This window comes from Bombina bombina, chromosome 6 (genome assembly GCF_027579735.1).
Source record: "Bombina bombina isolate aBomBom1 chromosome 6, aBomBom1.pri, whole genome shotgun sequence".
Classification (NCBI taxonomy): Eukaryota; Metazoa; Chordata; class Amphibia; order Anura; family Bombinatoridae; genus Bombina; species Bombina bombina.
The window spans coordinates 334665978-334689970 of NC_069504.1; the positions used below are offsets into that span (position 1 = coordinate 334665978).

The 23993-nt window shown below is 39.0% G+C and overlaps 1 protein-coding gene across 1 annotated transcript in view; it reads right to left on the reverse strand.

The window, feature by feature from the left end:
• HCFC2 (host cell factor C2) overlaps positions 1 to 23993 on the reverse strand; it is a 268454-nt gene that overhangs the window by 126053 nt on the left and 118408 nt on the right. The window contains exon 11 of the mRNA XM_053716965.1: positions 9540 to 9740. Coding sequence (XP_053572940.1) covers positions 9540 to 9740 — 201 coding nt within the window. The remainder of the gene's footprint in view (positions 1 to 9539; positions 9741 to 23993) is intronic.

Below are 23993 nucleotides of genomic sequence, written 5' to 3' on the forward strand. Positions count from 1 at the left end.
TGCTCTTCAGTAACTAAAACAGAGCATCCACGCTTACGCTGACAAGGGTTCATTTTGGCTAAAATGTTTTTGACAGAATTATCCATTACAGCCGTTAATTGTTGCATAGTAAGGAGTATTGGCGCGCTAGATGTACTAGGGGCCTCCTGAGTGGGCAAGACTCGTGTAGACGAAGGAGGGAATGATGCAGTACCATGCTTACTCCCCTCACTTGAGGAATCATCTTGGGCATCATTGTCATTATCACATAAATCACATTTATTTAAATGAATAGGAATTCTGGCTTCCCCACATTCAGAACACAGTCTATCTGGTAGTTCAGACATGTTAAACAGGCATAAACTTGATAAGAAAGTACAAAAAACGTTTTGAAATAAAACCGTTACTGTCACTTTAAATTTTAAACTGAACACACTTTATTACTGCAATTGCGAAAAAACATGAAGGAATTGTTCAAAATTCACCAAACTTTCACCACAGTGTCTTAAAGCCTTGAAAATATTGCACACCAATTTTGGAAGCTTTAACCCTTAAAATAACGGAACCGGAGCCGTTTTAAGCTTTAACCCCTTTACAGTCCCTGGTATCTGCTTTGCTGAGACCCAACCAAACCCAAAGGGGAATACGATACCAAATGACGCCTTCAGAAGTCTTTTATAAGTATCAGAGCTCCTCTCACATGCGACTGCATGCCATGCCTCTCAAAAACAAGTGCGCAACACCGGCGCGAAAATGAGACTCTGCCTATGCTTTGGGAAAGCCCCTAAAGAATAAGGTGTCTAAAACAGTGCCTGCCGATATTATTATATCAAAATACCCAGAATAAATGATTCCTCAAGGCTAAATAAGTGTTAATATCAATCGATTTAGCCCAAAAAAGGTCTACAGTCTAAATAAGCCCTTGTGAAGCCCTTATTTACAATCGTAATAAACATGGCTTACCGGATCCCATAGGGAAAATGACAGCTTCCAGCATTACATCGTCTTGTTAGAATGTGTCATACCTCAAGCAGCAAAGGACTGCAAACTGTTCCCCCAACTGAAGTTAATTGCTCTCAACAGTCCTGTGTGGAACAGCCATGGATTTTAGTTACGGTTGCTAAAATCATTTTCCTCATACAAACAGAATTCTTCATCTCTTTTCTGTTTCTGAGTAAATAGTACGTACCAGCACTATTTGAAAATAACAAACTCTTGATTGAATAATGAAAAACTACAGTTAAACACTAAAAAACTCTAAGCCATCTCCGTGGAGATGTTGCCTGTACAACGGCAAAGAGAATGACTGGGGTAGGCGGAGCCTAGGAGGGATCATGTGACCAGCTTTGCTGGGCTCTTTGCCATTTCCTGTTGGGGAAGAGAATATCCCACAAGTAAGGATGACGCCGTGGACCGGACACACCTATGTTGGAGAAAACATGTTTTTTTTACAGCCTCGTTGTGTGCCTGCTGCTGCCTCTCTGGTCTCTGCTGCTAGCCCTTTTCCCGCGCGTGCTGATACATAGGGAATCTGGGAGGAAGTGATGAGGGAGCAGGAGGTCAGTGTCTTGTTCTCACTCAGTCACTTCCTACCAGCCAGAAGTTTTCCATAAGTTTTCCAGCAGCACCTGTCTCTCCTGCATACAGCGACTGTAAGTGGATACTCAGTCTCACAGCCGCTGTATGCAAGACAGTATGAGTATGTTTCTCGCGGCCGGCGGCGGCTACATGGGCCACATGACGAGGTCTGGTGGGCCGGATTCGGCCCGCGGGCCTTGTGTTTGACACCCGTGGTCTACACCAAAATTGTTATTGTTTTAAAAGATAGATAATCCCTTTTTTTTACCCATTCCCTAGTTTTGCATAATCAACACAGTTATATTTATATATATTTTTTTTACCTCTGTGATTATCTTGTATCTAAGCCTCTGCAGACTGCCCCTTTATTTCAGTTATTTGACAGAGTTGCAGTTTAGCCAATCAGTGCCTGCTCCCAGATAACTTCACGTGCATGAGCACAGTGTTATCTATATGAAAAACATGAACTAACTCCCTCTAGTGGTGAAAAACCTGTTAAAATGCATTCTTAAGAGGCGGCCTTCAAGGTCTAAGAAATTAGCATATGAACCTCCTAGGTTAAGCTTTCAACTAAGAATACCAAGAGAACAAAGAAAAAACATAATTTATGCTTACCTGATAAATTCCTTTCTTCTGTTGTGTGATCAGTCCACGGGTCATCATTACTTCTGGGATATAACTCCTCCCCAACAGGAAATGCAAGAGGATTCACCCAGCAGAGCTGCATATAGCTCCTCCCCTCTACGTCAGTCCCAGTCATTCGACCAAGAATCAACGAGAAAGGAGTAACCAAGGGTGAAGTGGTGACTGGAGTATAATTTTAAAAAATATTTACCTGCCTTAAAAACAGGGCGGGCCGTGGACTGATCACACAACAGAAGAAAGGAATTTATCAGGTAAGCATAAATTATGTTTTCTTCTGTTATGTGTGATCAGTCCACGGGTCATCATTACTTCTGGGATACCAATACCAAAGCAAAAGTACACGGATGACGGGAGGGATAGGCAGGCTCATTATACAGAAGGAACCACTGCCTGAAGAACCTTTCTCCCAAAAATAGCCTCCGAAGAAGCAAAAGTATCAAATTTGTAAAATTTGGAAAAAGTATGAAGCGAAGACCAAGTTGCAGCCTTGCAAATCTGTTCAACAGAGGCCTCATTCTTAAAGGCCCAAGTGGAAGCCACAGCTCTAGTGGAGTGGGCTGTAATTCTTTCAGGAGGCTGCTGTCCAGCAGTCTCATAGGCTAACCGTATTATGCTACGAAGCCAAAAAGAGAGAGAGGTAGCAGAAGCTTTTTGACCTCTCCTCTGTCCAGAATAAACGACAAACAGGGAAGAAGTTTGACGAAAATCTTTAGTTGCCTGCAAGTAGAACTTGAGGGCACGAACTACATCCAGATTGTGTAGAAGACGTTCCTTCTTTGAAGAAGGATTTGGACACAAGGATGGAACAACAATCTCTTGATTGATATTCCTGTTAGTAACTACCTTAGGTAAGAACCCAGGTTTAGTACGCAGAACTACCTTGTCTGAGTGAAAAATCAGATAAGGAGAATCACAATGTAATGCTGATAACTCAGAGACTCTTCGAGCCGAGGAAATAGCCATTAAAAACAGAACTTTCCAAGATAACAATTTTATATCAATGGAATGAAGGGGTTCAAACGGAACACCCTGTAAAACGTTAAGAACTAAGTTTAAACTCCATGGTGGAGCAACAGCTTTAAACACAGGCTTGATCCTAGCTAAAGCCTGACAAAAGGCCTGGACGTCTGGATTTTCTGACAGACGCCTGTGTAACAAGATGGACAGAGCTGAAATCTGTCCCTTTAATGAACTAGCCGATAAACCCTTTTCTAAGCCTTCTTGTAGAAAGGACAAGATCCTAGAGATCCTAACCTTACTCCAGGAGTAACGTTTGGATTCACACCAGTATAGGTATTTACGCCATATTTTATGGTAAATCTTTCTGGTAACAGGCTTCCTAGCCTGTATCAGGGTATCAATAACCGACTCAGAAAAACCACGTTTTGATAAAATCAAGCGTTCAATTTCCAAGCAGTCAGCTTCAGAGAAGTTAGATTTTGATGTTTGAACGGACCCTGTATCAGAAGGTCCTGTCTTAGAGGTAGAGACCAAGGCGGACAGGATGACATGTCCACTAGATCTGCATACCAAGTCCTGCGTGGCCATGCAGGTGCTATTAGAATCACTGATGCTCTCTCCTGTTTGATTTTGGCAATCAATCGAGGAAGCAGCGGGAAGGGTGGAAACACATAAGCCATCCCGAAGTTCCAAGGTGCTGTCAAAGCATCTATCAGAACCGCTCCCGGATCCCTGGATCTGGACCCGTAGTGAGGAAGCTTGGCGTTCTGGCGAGACGCCATGAGATCTATCTGTGGTTTGCCCCAACGTCGAAGTATTTGGGCAAAGACCTCCGGATGAAGTTCCCACTCCCCCGGATGAAAAGTCTGGCGACTCAAGAAATCCGCCTCCCAGTTCTCCACTCCCGGGATGTGGATTGCTGACAGGTGGCAAGAGTGAGACTCTGCCCATCGAATTATCTTTGATACTTCCATCATTGCTAGGGAGCTTTTTGTCCCTCCCTGATGGTTGATGTAAGCTACAGTCGTGATATTGTCCGACTGAAACCTGATGAACCCCCGAGTTGTTAATTGGGGCCAAGCCAGAAGGGCATTGAGAACTGCTCTCAATTCCAGAATGTTTATTGGAAGGAGACTCTCCTCCTGATTCCATAATCCCTGAGCCTTCAGAGAATTCCAGACAGCGCCCCAACCTAGTAGGCTGGCGTCTGTTGTTACAATTGTCCAGTCTGGCCTGCTGAATGGCATCCCCCTGGACAGGTGTGGCCGATGAAGCCACCATAGAAGAGAATTTCTGGTCTCTTGATTCAGATTCAGAGTAGGGGACAAATCTGAGTAATCCCCATTCCACTGACTTAGCATGCATAATTGCAGCGGTCTGAGGTGTAGGCGTGCAAAAGGTACTATGTCCATTGCCGCTACCATTAAGCCGATCACCTCCATGCATTGAGCTACTGACGGGTGTTGAATGGAATGAAGGACACGGCATGCATCTTGAAGCTTTGTTAACCTGTCCTCTGTCAGGTAAATCTTCATTTCTACAGAATCTATAAGAGTCCCCAAGAATGGAACTCTTGTGAGAGGAAAAAGAGAACTCTTCTTTTCGTTCACTTTCCATCCATGCGACCTTAGAAATGCCAGAACTAACTCTGTATGAGACTTGGCAGTTTGAAAGCTTGAAGCTTGTATTAGAATGTCGTCTAGGTACGGAGCTACCGAAATCCCTCGCGGTCTTAGTACCGCCAGGAGGGCACCTAGAATCTTTGTGAAGATTCTTGGGGCCGTAGCCAATCCGAATGGAAGAGCTACAAACTGGTAGTGCCTGTCTAGGAAGGCAAACCGTAGATACCGGTGATGATCTTTGTGGATCGGTATGTGAAGGTAAGCATCTTTTAAATCCACTGTGGTCATGTACTGACCCTTTTGGATCATGGGCAAGATTGTCCGAATAGTTTCCATTTTGAACGATGGAACTCTTAGGAATTTGTTTAGAATCTTTAAATCTAAGATTGGTCTGAAAGTTCCCTCTTTTTTGGGAACCACAAACAGGTTTGAGTAGAACCCTTGTCCTTGTTCCGACCGCGGAACCGGATGGATCACTCCCATTAATAACAGATCTTGTACACAGCGTAGAAACGCTTCTTTCTTTATCTGGTTTGTTGACAATCTTGACAGATGAAATCTCCCTCTTGGGGGAGATAATTTGAAGTCTAGAAGGTATCCCTGAGATATGATCTCTAGCGCCCAGGGATCCTGAACATCTCTTGCCCAGGCCTGGGCGAAGAGAGAAAGTCTGCCCCCCACTAGATCCGGTCCCGGATCGGGGGCTCTCGGTTCATGCTGTCTTTGGGGCAGCAGCAGGTTTCCTGGCCTGTTTGCCCTTGTTCCAGGACTGGTTGGGCTTCCAGCCTTGCCTGTAACGAGCAACAGCTCCTTCCTGTTTTGGTGCAGTGGAGGTTGATGCTGCTCCTGTTTTGAAATTCCGAAAGGGACGAAAATTAGACTGTCTAGCCTTAGCTTTGGCTTTGTCTTGAGGTAGGGCGTGGCCCTTACCTCCTGTAATGTCAGCGATAATTTCTTTCAAACCGGGCCCAAATAAGGACTGCCCCTTGAAAGGTATATTAAGTAATTTGGACTTAGAAGTAACATCAGCTGACCAGGATTTTAGCCACAGTGCCCTACGTGCCTGTATGGCGAATCCTGAGTTCTTAGCCGTAAGTTTGGTTAAATGTACTACGGCCTCCGAAATGAATGAATTAGCTAGTTTAAGGACTCTAAGCCTGTCCATAATGTCGTCTAGCGTAGATGAACTAAGGTTCTCTTCCAGAGACTCAATCCAAAATGCTGCCGCAGCCGTAATCGGCGCGATACATGCAAGGGGTTGCAAAATAAAACCTTGTTGAACAAACATTTTCTTAAGGTAACCCTCTAATTTTTTATCCATTGGATCTGAAAAGGCACAGCTATCCTCCACCGGGATAGTGGTACGCTTAGCTAGAGTAGAAACTGCTCCCTCCACCTTAGGGACCGTTTGCCATAAGTCCCGAGTGGTGGCGTCTATTGGAAACATCTTTCTAAATATTGGAGGGGGTGAGAACGGCACACCGGGTCTATCCCACTCCTTAGTAACAATTTCAGTTAATCTCTTAGGTATAGGAAAAACGTCAGTACTCGCCGGTACCGCAAAGTATTTATCCAACCTACATAGTTTCTCTGGTATTGCAACGGTGTTACAATCATTGAGAGCTGCTAAGACCTCCCCTAGTAATACACGGAGGTTCTCCAATTTAAATTTAAAATTTGAAATATCTGAATCCAATCTGTTTGGATCAGAACCGTCACCCACAGAATGAAGCTCTCCGTCCTCATGCTCTGCAAGCTGTGACGCAGTATCAGACATGGCCCTAGTATTGTCAGCGCACTCTGTTCTCACCCCAGAGTGATCACGCTTGCCTCTTAGTTCTGGTAATTTAGACAAAACTTCAGTCATAACAGTAGCCATATCTTGTAATGTTATCTGTAATGGCCGCCCAGATGTACTAGGCGCCATAATATCACGCACCTCCCGGGCGGGAGATGCAGGTACTGCCGCGTGAGGCGAGTTAGTCGGCATAACTCTCCCCTCGCAGATTGGTGAAATTTGTTCACATTGTACAGATTGACTTTTATTTAAAGTAGCATCAATACAGTTAGTACATAAATTTCTATTGGGCTCCACCTTGGCATTGGAACAAATGACACAGATATCTTCCTCTGAGTCAGACATGTTTAACACACTAGCAATAACTTGCAACCTGGTTATAATCTTTTTTAGCAAAAACGTACTGTGCCTCAAAGAGGTACTTAAACGATTAAATGACAGTTGAGATAATGAACTGAGAAACAGTTATAGCATCAACTTTAAAACAACACAACTTTTAGCAAAGGTTTTGTTCCCATTAGTAAGATAACATAACTAAATTTGACATAAAAATTATTGAGTAACGTCTTTATCCACAGTCAATATAAAAAATTCTCACAGCTCTGCTGAGAGAATGTACCTCCCTTCAAGAAGTTTGAAGACCCCTGAGATCTGTCAGAGATGAACCGGATCATGCAGGAAAAATAATAATAGCTGACTGGAAATTGTTGATGCGTAGCAAAGAGCGCCAAAAAACGGCCCCTCCCTCTCACACACAGCAGTGAAGAGAAACGAAACTGTCACAATTCAAAACAAACTACTGCCAAGTGGAAAATAAAGCCCAAACATTTATTTACTCAGTACCTCAGCAATGTAAACGATTCTACATTCCAGCAAAAACGTTTAACATGATATAATACTTATTAAAAAGATTAGTGACCTTTAACAGAGTAGTTCCGGTGAAGTACCATTCCCAGAATACTGAAGTGTATACATACATGTCATTATAACGGTATAGCAGGATTTTCTCATCAATTCCATTCAGAAAATAAAAACTGCTACATACCTCAATGCAGATTCATCTGCCCCTGTCCCCTGATCTGAAGCTTTTACCTCCCTCAGATGGCCGAGAACAGCAATATGATCTTAACTACTCCGGTTAAAATCATAGTAAAAACTCTGGTAGATTCTTCCTCAAAGTCTGCCAGAGAAGTAATAACACGCTCCGGTGCTATTATAAAATAACAAACTTTTGATTGAAGTCATAAAAACTAAGTATAATCACCATAGTCCTCTCACACATCCTATCTAGTCGTTGGGTGCAAGAGAATGACTGGGACTGACGTAGAGGGGAGGAGCTATATGCAGCTCTGCTGGGTGAATCCTCTTGCATTTCCTGTTGGGGAGGAGTTATATCCCAGAAGTAATGATGACCCGTGGACTGATCACACATAACAGAAGAAATTGGTGATACAAGTAAATTGGAAAATTGTTTAAAATTACATGCCCTATCTGAATCATGAAAGGTTTTTTTGGACTAGACTGTCCCTTTAAGTATGCACCGTGCACCAGCATTTTAAACACAGCACTTGCTCAGACAGCCTAAGGTGCTTGTACCATCTGTTAATGACTCAATTTGTTAATAGCTGACATGATACAAGCCCCACTAGCACTCTGAGCAGCTGCAGTATTTTAAAAGGTGGTGCACTGAGAATATCTAGCTATGCTTCACATGCAGAGAAAAATGTTAACACTAAAACAGTGCTAACTTTTACTAGAAGCATTTTTGCTAATACATTTATAGTGCAAATGTGTTTTTATTCCAATATGTAATTCATCTATGTGTATGTTAAAGGGACATGAAGCCCAATTTTTTTCTTTTGTGATTCAGAAACTTCTATTATTTAATTTGCTTCCTTCTTTTGTTATTCTTTTGCTGAAAGGTTTATCTCTGAAAGCTCAGGAGCAGCAAAGAAGCTAGGTTCTAGCTGCTGATTGGTGGCTGCATCTATATACTGATTGTCATTGGCTCACCCATGTGTTAAGTTAGAAACCAGTAGTGCACTGCTGCTCCTTCAGCAAATGATACCAAGAGAATGAAGGAAATTTAATAATAGAAGGAAATTGGAAAGTTGTTTAAAATGATATGTTCTACCTAAATCATGAAAGAACATTTTTGGGTTTCATGTCCCTTTAATTTTTTTGTAATTGTACATTCTTTCTGAATCATGAAAGTTTAATTTTAGTTTCAATGTCCCTTTAAAGTGATTGTAAACTTTAATGGAGTTTACAATCACTTTAAGGTAATAGCAATAAATATATTTCCACTGTACCCTTTAAAATATTTTTATCAGATATAAAGTTAGCTGTACAATATTAGATTTGTTCTCTTCTAGGGCCAAATAATAAAGCTACTCATCCCTAGGGAAAAAAAATTACAAAGCACATATACTTAAAGGGACATTCCAGTCAAAATTCTAATGCATGTAGATGCAAGACATATTGGAATAGAAACATATTTGCAATATACATGTATATATGTATACGTTTTAGTGTTAACATTTTTTTTCTGCACGTGCATGTGAAGCATAGCTAGATATTCTCAGTGCTCCAACATTTTAAATACTACAGCTGCTCAGAGAACCAGTGGGGCTTGTATCATGTGAGCAATTAACCCATTGAGCGTTTGCCAGATGGTATAAGCACCTTAGGCTCTCTGAGCAACTGCTGTGTTTAAAATGCTGGTGCACGGTGCATACTAAGATACACTTTTAAAGCAGCTATAGCTTTTATTAGAAGCATTTTTGCTAATACATGTACATTACAAAAATTCTTCTGTTCAAAACTGGAATGCATCCATGGGGATTCCAATTTTGGCTAGAATGTCACTTTAAGCATAATTTATATGTGCATCCCAATATTACTATGGCCTCACAAAGAAATGGCTCAAAATACAGTATGTGAAACGTATTTCAAACCTTCGGGTTTTGTACTGAATGTTGTTAGTGAAGTTTCATCTTTAACAAGTGCCCCATTTGTACTGGATGACTCAGTTTTAATGGCCTGCTGGGTTACCATATTTTGTGCACTGGAGACAATGCAGGATGCAGAAACTTCAGGTGCCAACATTCCTATATCCGTGTCATGAACATCATTCACATTTGATGATGTTTGAGAACCTGTGAGGCAAGCAGAAATATATAATGTCCTTATTCCACACTCAAAATCATTCATATATACAGTGTTTCTCTACCTTTTAAATACACCTAGATATATTAATTGTTTTCCTAAACCTCAATAAGATTAAAAAATGTTAGACAACCAGGTGTCTTCAGAGATTTATTTTACCATTCACTAATATTTGATGACTCACAATCATTATATAATTTATAATAGAACATTTCACTGTGGTATATGTCACTGTGGACCAATAAATGGCTAAATTACAAGTGGAGTGCTAATTTATCGCGTTCGCATTACATCTAACTTGTAATACCAGCGCATGCAAATGTTACAAAGTGGAGCACAAATATCGCTTTAGCTTAATCGATATTTTGAGCTCCACTTATAATCTGACCTAAATTTTGCTATTTATTGGCACACTTCAACACGTATCCCCTATTACACCACATTTCACATAGCACAATTTATCTGTTATATAGTTACAAAATCATTCTGACATTTTATTTGGCACCTATCACAGTGGCATACTTGGTACAGGTACCTGTATATATCACTATACTGTAGCTGAATCTGTAACAGGGCAAATACAAACAAAATTAGATGGGAAACCTTGATGTACCCCTTGCCAGTTGCCCATTTACCTACAAGACTTAGAATATGAATAAATATAGCTGCTCTTCATTTGGAAAACCTTGTAAACTGTGCTAACACAATGACAATGTTAGCAGATTTTTATATACAGATATTTTTAAATCCAGTGCTTAGGTGCTGGTATATGCTGTGCTGTCCCCCTTCTTGTCACCAAACCAGATCCATTTTTGTATTTTGTGTGTGATACAACGGGCACTATCGCAATTGTAGAGTAGCAAAGTGCTTTCACAGTCGTTACTCACTGTGTAATATGCAAAACTGAGGAAGTTGCATTTACATTGGCACATCAGAAAAGAATCGGCAGAGGCACTTTACCTATAGAGTGGGACTTAAAGGGACATGAAACCCAAATTGTTCATTTTATGATTCAGATAAAGCATGTGATTTTAAACTACTTAACAATTTACATCTATTATCTAATTTGATTTGTTCTATTGCTATCCTTTGTTAAAATGAATACATAGGTATGCCATGGATCTGCTGATTGGTGGCTACACAGCACCATTGCTTCTTCAACAAAAGATACCAAAATAATGAAGAAAATTGGAAAGTTGTTTAAAATTGTATGCTTTATCTAAATAATGAAAGAAGCATTTTAGGTTGTATGTCACTTTAAGTGCGATAATTTTAAATATAAAATTGACATATACATAGCTATAAAAAAACAACTGTTAAAGAAAACTATCAAGGGTCAATACCATATGCTTTTTAATCCCTTAACAGACGACCTTCAGGGTATGAGGTAGTGTGGTGAACAGTGAAGTAGCACAGAAATAGCACTAGGGAGGTAATCCACAATTAGCGTGTCCCAATGACCTTGTGCCTGACAGTAGGGCACCTCCATTACATGAAATCGCTGAGATCAATACGTATCGCATGCTGTTTGGTGCCTACATGCAAGGCTAGTCACATGACTATTTAAAATGAAGCCTAGATACCAGTTTACTGCAAAGCATGCTTATTTTAGGCCCACAGGGCTATCACTGGATGCTTCAGAAGTGAGACACAGCATTGTTTGTATTGGAGTTTGCTGGTATTAACAGCAGAAAGGGTACAAACAGATATTAGGGCCAAACTTTCTTTTTCCTTTTTTGTGTGATAAACACAATGTCAATGGCTGGGTATGTTAATACTGACAAGAGTGACTTTGGGGAGCGGAGCTATCCTGGATCCCATCCTACGCGGAGCGTCCTCTTCATATGGTCTCCACCGTACACTGAAGTTGAATTCAAGGTAGCCATTTCAAAATGGTGTCCCTTGCATTCCTATTGGCAGTGCCGTTTTTAGGGGCAGGCGAAACGGGCAGTAGCCCAGGGTGCAGGGGAGAATTAGAGGCGCAGGGAGAAAATAAGGGGAAAGCAAGGTGCAGTTACAACTCACTGTCGGCTGTATATTGAAATATATATACACTTTTTAATAAGCCCAGTGTGTGCTCCTATTATGTTTCACTTCCAGCCACTGCCACGTGAAGAAAAAAACAGCATTTTTAACAAGCCGGTATGCGCAGCGCAGTGAAGTTAGCGCACCCGAATCAGCACCGAGGCATGCACCAGAGAAAATGTGTCCTGCTCAGATGGGGTAAAACGTAAAGCACACTATGGCTGGGGAGAAGTGCATGGATCACAGCCAGGGGTGTAAAGGGTCCTGAAGTTCTGCCTCTGACACTGCCCACCACATTTCCCATTTGCTAATTTGCAGCAGTAATTCATTTTCAGGCTTGTGCCTGGAAACTACAATTCCCATGATGCAAACAGCACTATCCATTGACCACACACCTTGTACACAGCACCACCTGAGCACACCGGTTGACTGAACACACAAGAATGGCTCCGTAAGAGTTGTCAGCAATGTGTTTTCTATATAAAGTGCAAAGTAGGAGCGCCGTCTTCATAAGAAGAGTGGCTTAAGTGCGGCATAGAAATGTATTATATATGCAAGTGTAACTTTATATAGAACATGCATACAGTACCTGGCAATATGTCTAACCATGTGCAGTTACAGGATGTGCAAATTATATCAGTTATATTCAATTATAAGCAAGAGCATGTGCTTGAGAAACTTATTAAACAAAAAGTTATACACAAATCAACAGAAGGTGCAAAATCATAAAGGCTCCACTGTGTGCGATCGTGCACAGTGTGCTAGAAATAATAAGTGGTTTGTGAAATAAATGTCAAAACATTATAGCTACTTGTATATAAAAAAGTAACATATATAAAAAGGACAGAAAAAGAGTGCCTTAGGGTAACTTTGTAGCAATGTGAAAAATGCAACACTGTCTATTGTAGATCACTGCATGTGCTAACAAACATATAATGTTATAAGAAATATAATGTTATAGGAAATAGTGGCTAATAAGAGCTGAGATGAGAATAGAAAGTCGAAAAATAATAAGGCTTGAAGTCTAAAAGAGTGTAATGTCTCTTGATCTAATATTGAATATTTGAGATTATCAGTCTTGGCAGATATCTGATAAACATACAACTAGTAATACAATATCTGATAAACATACAACTAGTAATACAATAGTTTACTCTTAACCCTTTATTGGATAAAATGCAGAATGAGTATGATATATCTCATATGTCTCATATAAACATATAGTAGAACGTATTAGAATGTAATAGCGTACAGTAATATAACAGAGCATATAAAAATGTGATAACATATGAATGTATTATAACATGCATTAAAACGTGGTAATTGCTGCAGCAATAAAAACGACAAGTTCTGAACAAATCCAAATGCTGAAGGCTAATCTGTAGTAGAGAATCAAGGGTAATTTGGATCCGGAGACCTAAAGGGAAACAAGAAATACAACCAAGAAATACAACCAGAAAGAAGTCTGCTACTAGGACAAAGCTCGTAAATGGAAATGTGCTCACCGTATGTCAGGCTGGTATGTCGAATGATGGTCTGTCTATGCGTTTCGGCCTGGAGGGGCCTTTATCAAGATTATACCAGCGTGTGTATCTTTGAAGTACTGGAGGCATGACTAAAAGAAAGCCCCCAACATATTTCTACCTATTGCCAGTGTCAATAATAGTACCAATCATCTGCAGACTCATATGAACAACATTTCTGTCCCCTCCAGAAGCTCTTCCTCTTTTTTAGGAGAAAGCCTAAACACAAGCCGCGATGTTCAGACATCCAAAAGAAAAGGCGGCCTACTAGAAGATATTGAAACACCAAAAAGAAGACTCATAGAGGAGGACGAGGACGAAATAAAATAAAGAAAACCTCTGCCGAGAGAGGTGCCTGTACCAATCAAGACACTATAGACGAAGACCAAGTGCCAAACAGAATTTCGAAAGAGGCATCTATACCTATGTATAATCCTCCAGACAAGCTTAAAGGGATCTTCAACTTGAGCAAAATTGACCTCACTGAAGAAGACAAAGAAGTCCTAAGTTTGAGTTTGTCCTTTGCTCCAACTGCTAAACTGGATAAGTTTAAAACTTACCTAAGTGTAAAAAAATCTTACAAGAAAACTTACTCTTAAATGATACTTCCTGAAGTCACATTAGAAAACACCATATCCAGGACCTCCTCAAACAATGGAACAACATATGTTCATACCAATTTACGACCAAAGTCCACTTTTTATCCACTAACAAGCAAAGGACCGACTATTGAAACCTTTGAGAGATTGGTATGTAACAACATTAAGAAATTAAGTAGAGATAGCCATTGCAAGCAAAATCTCAGCAGGAAACAACTGGACACGATAAGAACTTTATAGCGCAACAAGGACATAGTCTTCAAATCTGCTGACAAGGGAGGAGGACTAGTAGTCCTTAATAAGGAAGACTACATCAATGAATCTTTGAGAATCATACAAGATCGAAATACCTATGAACTTCTAACAAGTGACTCCACAGACAAATATAGATAAGATTTGGATAGGCTACTATCAGAAGCCAAATCTATGGGCATTATCAACTCGAAAGAATATAATTACCTTGCTGTAAGTCATCCAAGAATTCCGGTCTTCTATCAACTTCCGAAGATACATAAGACCCTAAAGAACCCTCCCGGAAGATCTATTATTTCAGGGATAGGGTCTCTCACAGCAATCTTCCAAATACATACACCAACATCTTCAAAAACTCAAGAAAAATGACCATCTTTCCTAAGAGACTCCACAGAGGTGCTAAATACCCTCAGTAAGATCAAGTGGGAAGATAATTTAATTTGGGTCACTTGTGACATGACGTCTTTATACACTAGTATCCCCTATTCAGAAGGTATAGAAACTGTTAGTTATTTCTTAGACAAAGATTCAAACATACCGTCATCACAGAAAGACTTCATTCTGGAAGGGATAGAGTACATACTAATCCATAATTATTTTCATTATGAAGGGAAGTATTACAACAAACTATGCGGTACCGTGATGGGGACCAAGTTCACACCCAGCTATGCCAATCTCTATACGGGCCGATGGGAGTCCATTTTTTGGGACTCCTGCCCAGCCCATGCGGACTTGGTCCTCAGGTACATAGACGATATCCTAATGATATGGAAAGGGAGTATCAAAGATCCTGAACATACCCTTAACAACAACAACATCTACAACCTACAATTCACATATCAATATTCTAAATACCAGGTCAATTTCCTGGATTTGAGTATAGATTCCTCCAAAGGACAATTAACATATCTACCTATTTCAAGCCGGTCGACTGCACAAACTATCTACACCAAACCAGCTGCCATCATCAGAATTGGATTGAAAACATACCAAAGGGCAAGCTGATAAGGGTAAGGAAGAACTACTCCCAAAAAGAAGAATGGTTGAAACAGTCCCAGATTTTATTGAAGAGATTTGAGGAAAGAGATTACAATATGGACAAGATAAAAAAACAGTAGAGGAAGTGGACAAAATTGATCAAAATAACCTCCTCAACTATAACATCAAAGCCAAACAGCCAGACACAGGCACTATGGACATTCTATTTATTACTGAATATAGTCAGAATAAATACAGTATTGAAAGGATCATTAGGAGACACTGGAACGTGTTGAAAGAAGACGTCATTGGTGAAACACTCAGCAAAAGACCACATTTCATATAGACAAAGACACGAAACTTGAAAACCATTCTAACCCCCAGTGTAAGTGAGAAAAAACCTGACATAGTGGGAGGCATACAAGGCACCAACCTTAAAGGTTTTATCCCTTGCCACACATGCAAAGCATGTAAGCATGGTACTAGGACCCAAAATGTATAGTCACATGTCACAAAAGGAAAGTTCAAAATCCAGCAGATGATCCGCTGTAAGGACAAAGGTATTATTTACCTACTAGAATGTTCCTGTGGCCTGCAGTATGTGGGTCAGACCTGCAGGCCCTTAAGAGATTGAATCAGAGAACATATCCTGAAGATAGAAGGCAATAAAGATTAAGTACCTTTATATAAACACTTCAGAGATAAACACAACAGTGATATTAAGGCTCTCAAATATACAGGGTTACAAAAAGTACAAAAAAATTGGAGAGGAGGAGACTTCGAGAAAATTCTTCTATTAAATGAATATAAATGGATCTTCAAACTAGACTGTCTGTAAATGCAGACTTCGAAGTGGCACATTCTCTGTAACACTCAATAGAAGTACAAAAAAACACCTATATGCAATTGACCATTAGCATAGAGGCAGGCTTCTCATTTTTGTTTTATTTTTTATTTATTTATTCTATTGCAAGCATTAGGCTAGAAAGCTATATATATTCTTCTACATATTTCTATAATTTATTTTTATTTGGATCTTTAATCAGGTATGGTTAATATGTTTATCCATATGTTTATTTATTATAAATACATATTTTTATATTATATTTATGCTTGTCTGCAAATACATATCTCCAATGTATTTATTTTATGTAATCAGCTTATGTATTTATTTAATTTATCATTTTTTTATGTACAAGTATAGTATAGTGTTATGCTCTACTTATAATGAAAGGCTCTGTATAATTTGTAAAAGTGTGTCTCACCTTTCAGGCTAAGTCTAAAAAGTGCCCGTAATACATGGATCTATCTAAACCACCCATGAATGTAGTATATATTTTTTGTTAAATATAGGGTGTTTTCTATATCTGATATTTCAGCTGTAAGTCATAACATCCTCTTTCAGAAATAGCTTTCTCTAGCTATATATCTATATATATTTTTAATAATAGATCGATCCACATAATTGTGGACACGTTTAAATGTTAGGATTTATATATATTCTTTATATTCTTCTCTTCCACTCTACATTTCAATTTTAGTTTAGTATAACTTTTCGCCCACTTTAAAGATAGCTGCTAACACTATGCTCTTAGCCATGTCTTTTAGTACACTGCCCACACTAATGTCACTTTGCCCATTTCAAAGATGGCCGCAATGACCTCATTTAAAAATGGCCACCAACACTTTGCTCTCAGCCATGTATTTCAGTAAATTGCCCACACATGTCACTTTGCCCATGTCAAAGATGGCCACTATGACCTCATTTAAAGATGGCCGTCACAACCTTAGATCTGTATATTTTAAACCACACTAAAGAACTACTAAAAATATAACCTTGCCCATATTATAAATGGCCACCATTATTCTATACTTACTCATTGGTCAAAACCTCACACACCCATATTTCTGAGGGCGGCAAAATTTGTCACCACCCCTTGGTTCTGATAGGCTAAACTAGCCTTTAAATACTTCAAAGATACACACGCTGGTATAGTCTTGATAAAGGCCCCTCCAGGACGAAACACGTAGACATTTGACATACCAGCCTGACATACGGTGAGCACATTTCCATTTACGAGCTTTGTCCTAGTAGCAGACTTCTTGTTTCCTTTTAGGTCTCCAGATCCAAATTACCCTTGATTCTCTACTACAGATCAGCCTTCAGCATTTGGATTTGTTCAGAACTTGTTGTTCTCTCCATTTTTATATTTTTTATTGTTGCATTTGCATTTTTATAACACATTTTTTTAAATTTTTTACGCTCTGAGTCGTTTTTATTGCTGCAGCAATTACCACATTTTAATGCATGTTATAATACATTCATATGTTATCACATTTTTATATGCTCTGTTATATTACTGTACGCTATTACATTCTAATACGTTCTACTATATGTTTATATGAGACATATGAGATATATCATACTCATTCTGCATTTTATCCAATAAAGGGTTAAGAGTAAACTATTGTATTACTAGTTGTATGTTTATCAGATATTGTATTACTAGTTGTATGTTTATCAGATATCTGCCAAGACTGATAATCTCAAATATTCAATATTAGATCAAGAGACATTACACTCTTTTAGACTTCAAGCCTTATTATTTTTCGACTTTCTATTCTCATCTCAGCTCTTATTAGCCACTATTTCCTATAACATTATATTTCTTATAACATTATATGTTTGTTAGCACATGCAGTGATCTACAATAGACAGTGTTGCATTTTTCACATTGCTACAAAGTTACCCTAAGGCACTCTTTTTCTTTCCCTTTTATAAATGTTACTTTTTTATATACAAGTGTATTTCACAAACCACTTATTTCTAGCACACTCTGCACGATCGCACACAGTGGAGCCTTTATGATTTATTTCTATATTGTTTCATTTTTTTTTTTAAATTTGATTTTCGGGGGGAGGAGCCAACTATCACTGAAGCAAGACGTACATTTACAGAGCTCCCGGCATATTTATTATTTTTAAAGGCTTTACTACCTACTTTCTCCACTTCTCACTCTATTTAGGAGGTGTACGTGAAGATTTAATCTCCCACTGCTTCTGGAGAACAGCATTGTGACTTTTGTCCTACTTTTAGGGCCCCGAGGTCTTCAACTATCACTGGCCTAGAATGTGCAACGATACAGCAGCCTCCATTTTGAGCCAGATGCATGGACTGATAGATCGCTATGGCGACGCTCTTTTGAATGTATTTGCTGAAATTTGCAAATCTAAGGCCATCCATACTAAATATATACCTACCTTGACCGCTTACGAGAGGAGATGGGACAGCATTGGTGGCGCATTGGACCCCGGGCAGCCGCCATCTTTTCTCCCAAGAAAGGGGCATACTCGCTTACAGCGCGACATTAAGAATATCAGGGAGGTCCCTCTGCTAGACGCAGACAGAGAATTGAAAACCACTGCTGAATTGGACGACTTCCAAACAGATGCGCCCCATGAAAGCTCCAGAGAAACGCTGCTGATAAATGCGCTGCGCTACAGTAGCAGATGGATATGGGCTCAGTTACCGCCCAAGACTCCTAAATTCCAGATGACATCTTGGAACCCACTGGGAAGGTATGGACTGCATAACACAAATACTAAAGAGACAGATGGATCCAAAGCCTATGCACTACGTATAAGCTGGGATTTTCAGAACCTGATGGACGCTGTAGGTTGGTGCGTATCACTGGGCCTCATACTACAAGTGCAGCTCGCTCCCGGTAACCTCAGAAGAGGAATCGGCTAATCTGGGGCTCCCTATAAATCTGCTTGTAGCCCCTGGTCTGCAACGTATATGGAAACTTTCTTGAATCTGAACACTTAAGCCCTAGTTAATTGTTTAACTATATTTACTACTGCTCTGGGTATTCAATTACTGGTGGGTGAATTCTGCACAAAATATTATTGAACTCAGTCCTAGTGGAAGTCACTGACCAGATCTTTGAAAGAACTAAGTATAATAATTCTCTGTTTGTTGACTTCTATTACTATCGGCCATCTGGCTAAGTTGAGTGCTTTTTTCTGCTCTCCTCACATATCCTAGAGTCAGTTAATTAATCACAATGTTTTTATAGACAGGATAACTGTGTGCCACTCGCTTTCTTTTTGCTATTTTTAGCGTTTCTGGTTGTTTACCCTCATTTGTTACTCCTTACCCAGCAATATGTTTTACAATCTCTCATGTGTTAATTTAGGGACTACTCTATTGTTATTATTTCACATTTATCAATGATTTTAGAGTCTGACACTCTTGTATGGTTGAGCTCTATGTACTTTTATGGCTGCTGTATCATCCTGTTGTTGTCCCATACCAGTTCTTTATGTTTCACAATATGAGACTAACAATAATGCCTAAGAACCCGAGAACAGGTTGGTCACATGACCTAATCTACAACCGTTGTGCTGTAAATAAGATTATACTAATTTCCCTGTTCATGCGGTACATAAACAGAAACCACTAGTACCATAATGTTTAATGTAGCATGTTGCATTTAAACTATGTGATGTGTGTTTTTTCCTCTAGTAGGTGGTTATTTATCTAATGTTAAGACACACTTGTGCTGGGTATAGGGCCCATACCCGGCCAGCAGAGTTCAGCTATACTAGTAGGGAAAAATTTTGATTCTCTCGCTAGGGAAGGGAGATATATATAATTTACCTCTCAGCAGCACAGGTCATCCCATGGTACTCCTTATACTATGAAGACAGGTTCAGTGTCGTATTATATTCACAGCATATATCTATGTCTTGGGCTAGCCAATCTAGTCATCTGATGGAGATCCATTGAGAATTTTCATGTCTTTCGCACTCTTAGACACATTCGTGAAATTGCTAAATATTCTCATCTAATACTAACTAACGCAAATATACGCTGTAAACATTTTGTAATAGAATAGTAGTCCCCTGGAAGAAAACTAATGATCTCTACACATGAGAAACATTTCTTAGCAATACTAACTCACAAACTCACCTCTCCTAGCCTAATGGAGTTCCCTTATAAGTATTTAATGTTTATATTCTTAGTTCTGTACCTCCTTATTTTGTTAGTGACCTAGCGTACTGAGCCTTATACTGACACACAATATGTTCAGCATAGCTAAGATTTAGGCCTTTCATTCCTGTCCTGGGTGTATACGTAACTTCTCTATCCTAAATGGTCCTCTTTGCTCCTACATACACCTTGATGGAAGGTTTACCCCAGTCAGCAAGTCAAGTTACCCACATACATACATACTCAGCATTTCATCAGTATTGCTATACAAGTTACTCGAAGCTACAGCGCCCAGCATATAATACATTTTTCTTAAAGTCTTGCTTACTATATTTTAATTATCACCTCCCCCCCCACCCCCACCACAATGTCATAATGAGTCTCTTAGATATAAGAGAACTAAATATGCGGTTTCTCTTGTACATACCGCACTTCCTACCACTCCCCTAGTATCTTTCTCTTTTATATCATACAACGCCATAATACAGAACCCATCTAGCTCCCTCAGGCCAGTAGCTATGCTCAAACAGTGACTCAATATTTTTTATCTGGTGGATTCTATTCATTTCTAGAGGAGTTTTCATTATATTATACAGAATTTATTACATCCTACATATACCCTATTAGTTTTCAGAAAGTTGAAGATTACCTCCTGTATTGTACCTTAAACCTTTTTTGTTAGGACCCATGAGTGGCCCTCTGTCTCTTAGGAGGAAATTACACTGGCTAAAAAAGAGGTTCTACATTTAAAGCATTTATTAACATCCATACTGTTATTACGTTTTTTCTTTTGTCATGATATTTTCATAATGTACCAGTTAGGCAATATGTAACTCCCAATATTTGCTGTACAGGATTATACAATTGTAATGTTGGAAACCTCAATAAAAATATACTTTAAAAAAAATAAAAAAAAATAAAAAATTTGATTTTGTACCTTCTGTTTTTTTTTTTTTGTTTTGTTTTTTAAATTTTGCACCTTCTGTTAACTTTTTGTTTAATAGGTTTCTCAAGCACGTGCTCTTGCTTATAATTGAATATAACAGTTATAATTGAATATAACTGATATAATTTGCGCATCCTGTAACTGCACATGGTCAGACATATTGCCAGGTACTCTTGTGGCGCCCTCTCTATCTCCTTCTCTATATTGCCAGGTACTGTATGCATGTTCTATATAAAGTTACACTTGCATATATAATACATTTCTACGCCCCACTTAAGTCACTCTTCTTATGAAGACGGTGCTCCTACTTTGCACTTTGTATATTTATATTAGGAACGATTGTGTTGGGCTATCGTTCACCTCCAGTGAGCCTGTGCGGTCTTGTCACGAGGTGCAGAACACTATAATTCTTTGTCCAGCAATGTGTTCTCTGCTGCATTTAGCTGGGTGTGCAGTAAAGTTTACTGAGGCTGGTGTGTCCATACATGTTTTGTAGACAGTGAGGTGAGTGATCTGTTACTTTTCAGATCGGGTGCTGGTGAAATAAAAGGGTTCTGTTTCTGTTATTTTTGTTCTGCTTCACTGCATAATTTCCTCCTTTTGCAGCAATTGATACAGCTCATAATGCACTGGATTTCTCCCAAGAGATCAAAAGTTTTTTAGTGTGTATTTTATGACAGTCATACTCTTTGCTTAAAGGAGGGAGTTATGCACTAAAACAGAACACAAATACCAGCATAAGACAACAACAGCTTTTCATTAAGTTTATTATACTAATTTAACACATACAAACAAATGTCCCATTCAAAATGAAAACAAAAATGTAAAAATTCAGCTTAAACACAATGCAGATGAGTATAGGGTTTATATCACAATACAGTGCTAAATAACACTCTGTCAGCCATGAAGTTAATCACCACTGTGTTGTTATACAATATTCCTGTATAAATATTTTTTATTATGGGGACCAAAAAATGCTGGCTCCTAGATTGCAAAGAAATTTCTTAAGCCCTGGGCCATACATTTATATGTATGTATTAACATATGTTTTAGGCTAATTATATTGCAGATACTGACACAAAAGCTCTGTATTTTTTTGTTATTACATAAATTTATAGGAATTCATTTTAGGGATTGCTGCACAATCTTCTGATAAGGTTTAGCTTTTATATTTGAAGGGAATTCAGGAAAATCTTTAGCTGCAAGTGCACAAGTATGAGGAGCGATGAAGCTATTAAAATGTGCACATACAGTGGATATAAAAAGTCTACACACCCCTGTTAAAATGTCAGGTTTCTGTGATGTAAAAAATGAGACAAAGATAAATCATTTCAGAACTTCGTCCACCTTTATTTTAATGTGACCTATAAACTGTACAACTTAATTGAAAAACAAACTGAAATGTTTTAGGTAGAGGGAAGAAAAAATATAAAAATAAACTAATAAACTAAACTAATACTTTGTTGAAGCACCTTTTGATTTTATTACAGCACTCAGTCTTTTTGGGTATGAGTCTATCAGCATGGGACATTTTGACTTGGCAAGATTTGCCCACTCTTCTTTGCAAAAACACTCCAAATCTGTCAGATTGCGAGGGCATCTCCTGTGCACAGCCCTCTTCAGATCACCCCACAGATTTTCAATCAGATTCAGGTCTGGGCTCTGGCTGGGCCATTCCAAAACTTTAATCTTCTTCTGGTGAAGCCATTCCTTTGTTGATTTGGATGTATGCTTTGGGTCGTTGTCATGCTGAAAGATGAAGTTCCTCTTCAAGTTCAGCTTTCTAGCAGAAGCCTGAAGGTTTTGTGCCAATATTGACTGGTATTTGGAACTGTTCATAATTCCCTCTATGCTTCACTGTGGGTATGGTGTTCTTTTGGTGATGTGCAGTGTTGTTTTTGCGCCAAACATATCTTTTGGAATTATGGCCAAAAAGTTCAACCTTGGTTTCATCAGACCATAACAACTTTTCCCACATGCTTTTGGGAGACTTCAGATGTGTTTTTGCAAAATGTAGCCTGGCTTGGATGTTTTTCTTCGTAAGAAAAGGCTTTGGTCTTGCCACTCTACCCCATAGCCCAGACATATGAAGAATACGTGAGATTGTTGCCACATGTACCACACAGCCAGTACTTGCCAGATATTCCTGCAGCTCATTTAATGTTGCTGTAGGCCTCTTGGTAGCCTCCCAGACCAGTTTTCTTCTCGTCTTTTCATCAATTTTGGAGGAACATCCAGTTCTTGGTAATGTCACTGTTGTGCCATATTTTCTCCACTTGATGATGACTGTCTTCACTGTGTTCCATGGTATATCTAATGCCTTGGAAATTCTTTTGTACCCTTCTCCTGACTGATACATTTTAACAATGAGATCCCTCTGATGCTTTGGAAGCTCTCTGAGGACCATGGCTTTTGCTGTGGGATGCGACTAAGAAAATTTCAGGAAAGACCAACTAGAGCAGCTGAACTTTATTTGGGGTTAATCAGAGGCACTTTAAATGATGGCAGGTGTATGCTGACTCCTATTTAACATGATTTTGAATGTGATTGCTTAATTCTGAACACAGCTACATCCCCAGTTATATATATTGTTTTCTTCCCTCCATCTAAAAGATTTCAGTTTGTTTTTCAATTGAGTTGTACAGTTTATAGGTCACATTAAAGGTGGAAAAAGTTCTGAAATGATTTATCTTTGTCTCATTTTTTTACATCACAGAAACCTGACATTTTAACAGGGGTGTGTAGACTTTTTAAATCCACTGTGTGTATAAGAACTGAAGGATGTTAATTATGGAATATTGCATTTGACCTCATTAACACATATCACTAGCCACTCTGCATTGCTTTGTGTTTAAAGGGATACTACCTTTTTTCTTTCAATACTCCTATAATCAATTTTTCTACGTTCTCTTGGTATATTTATG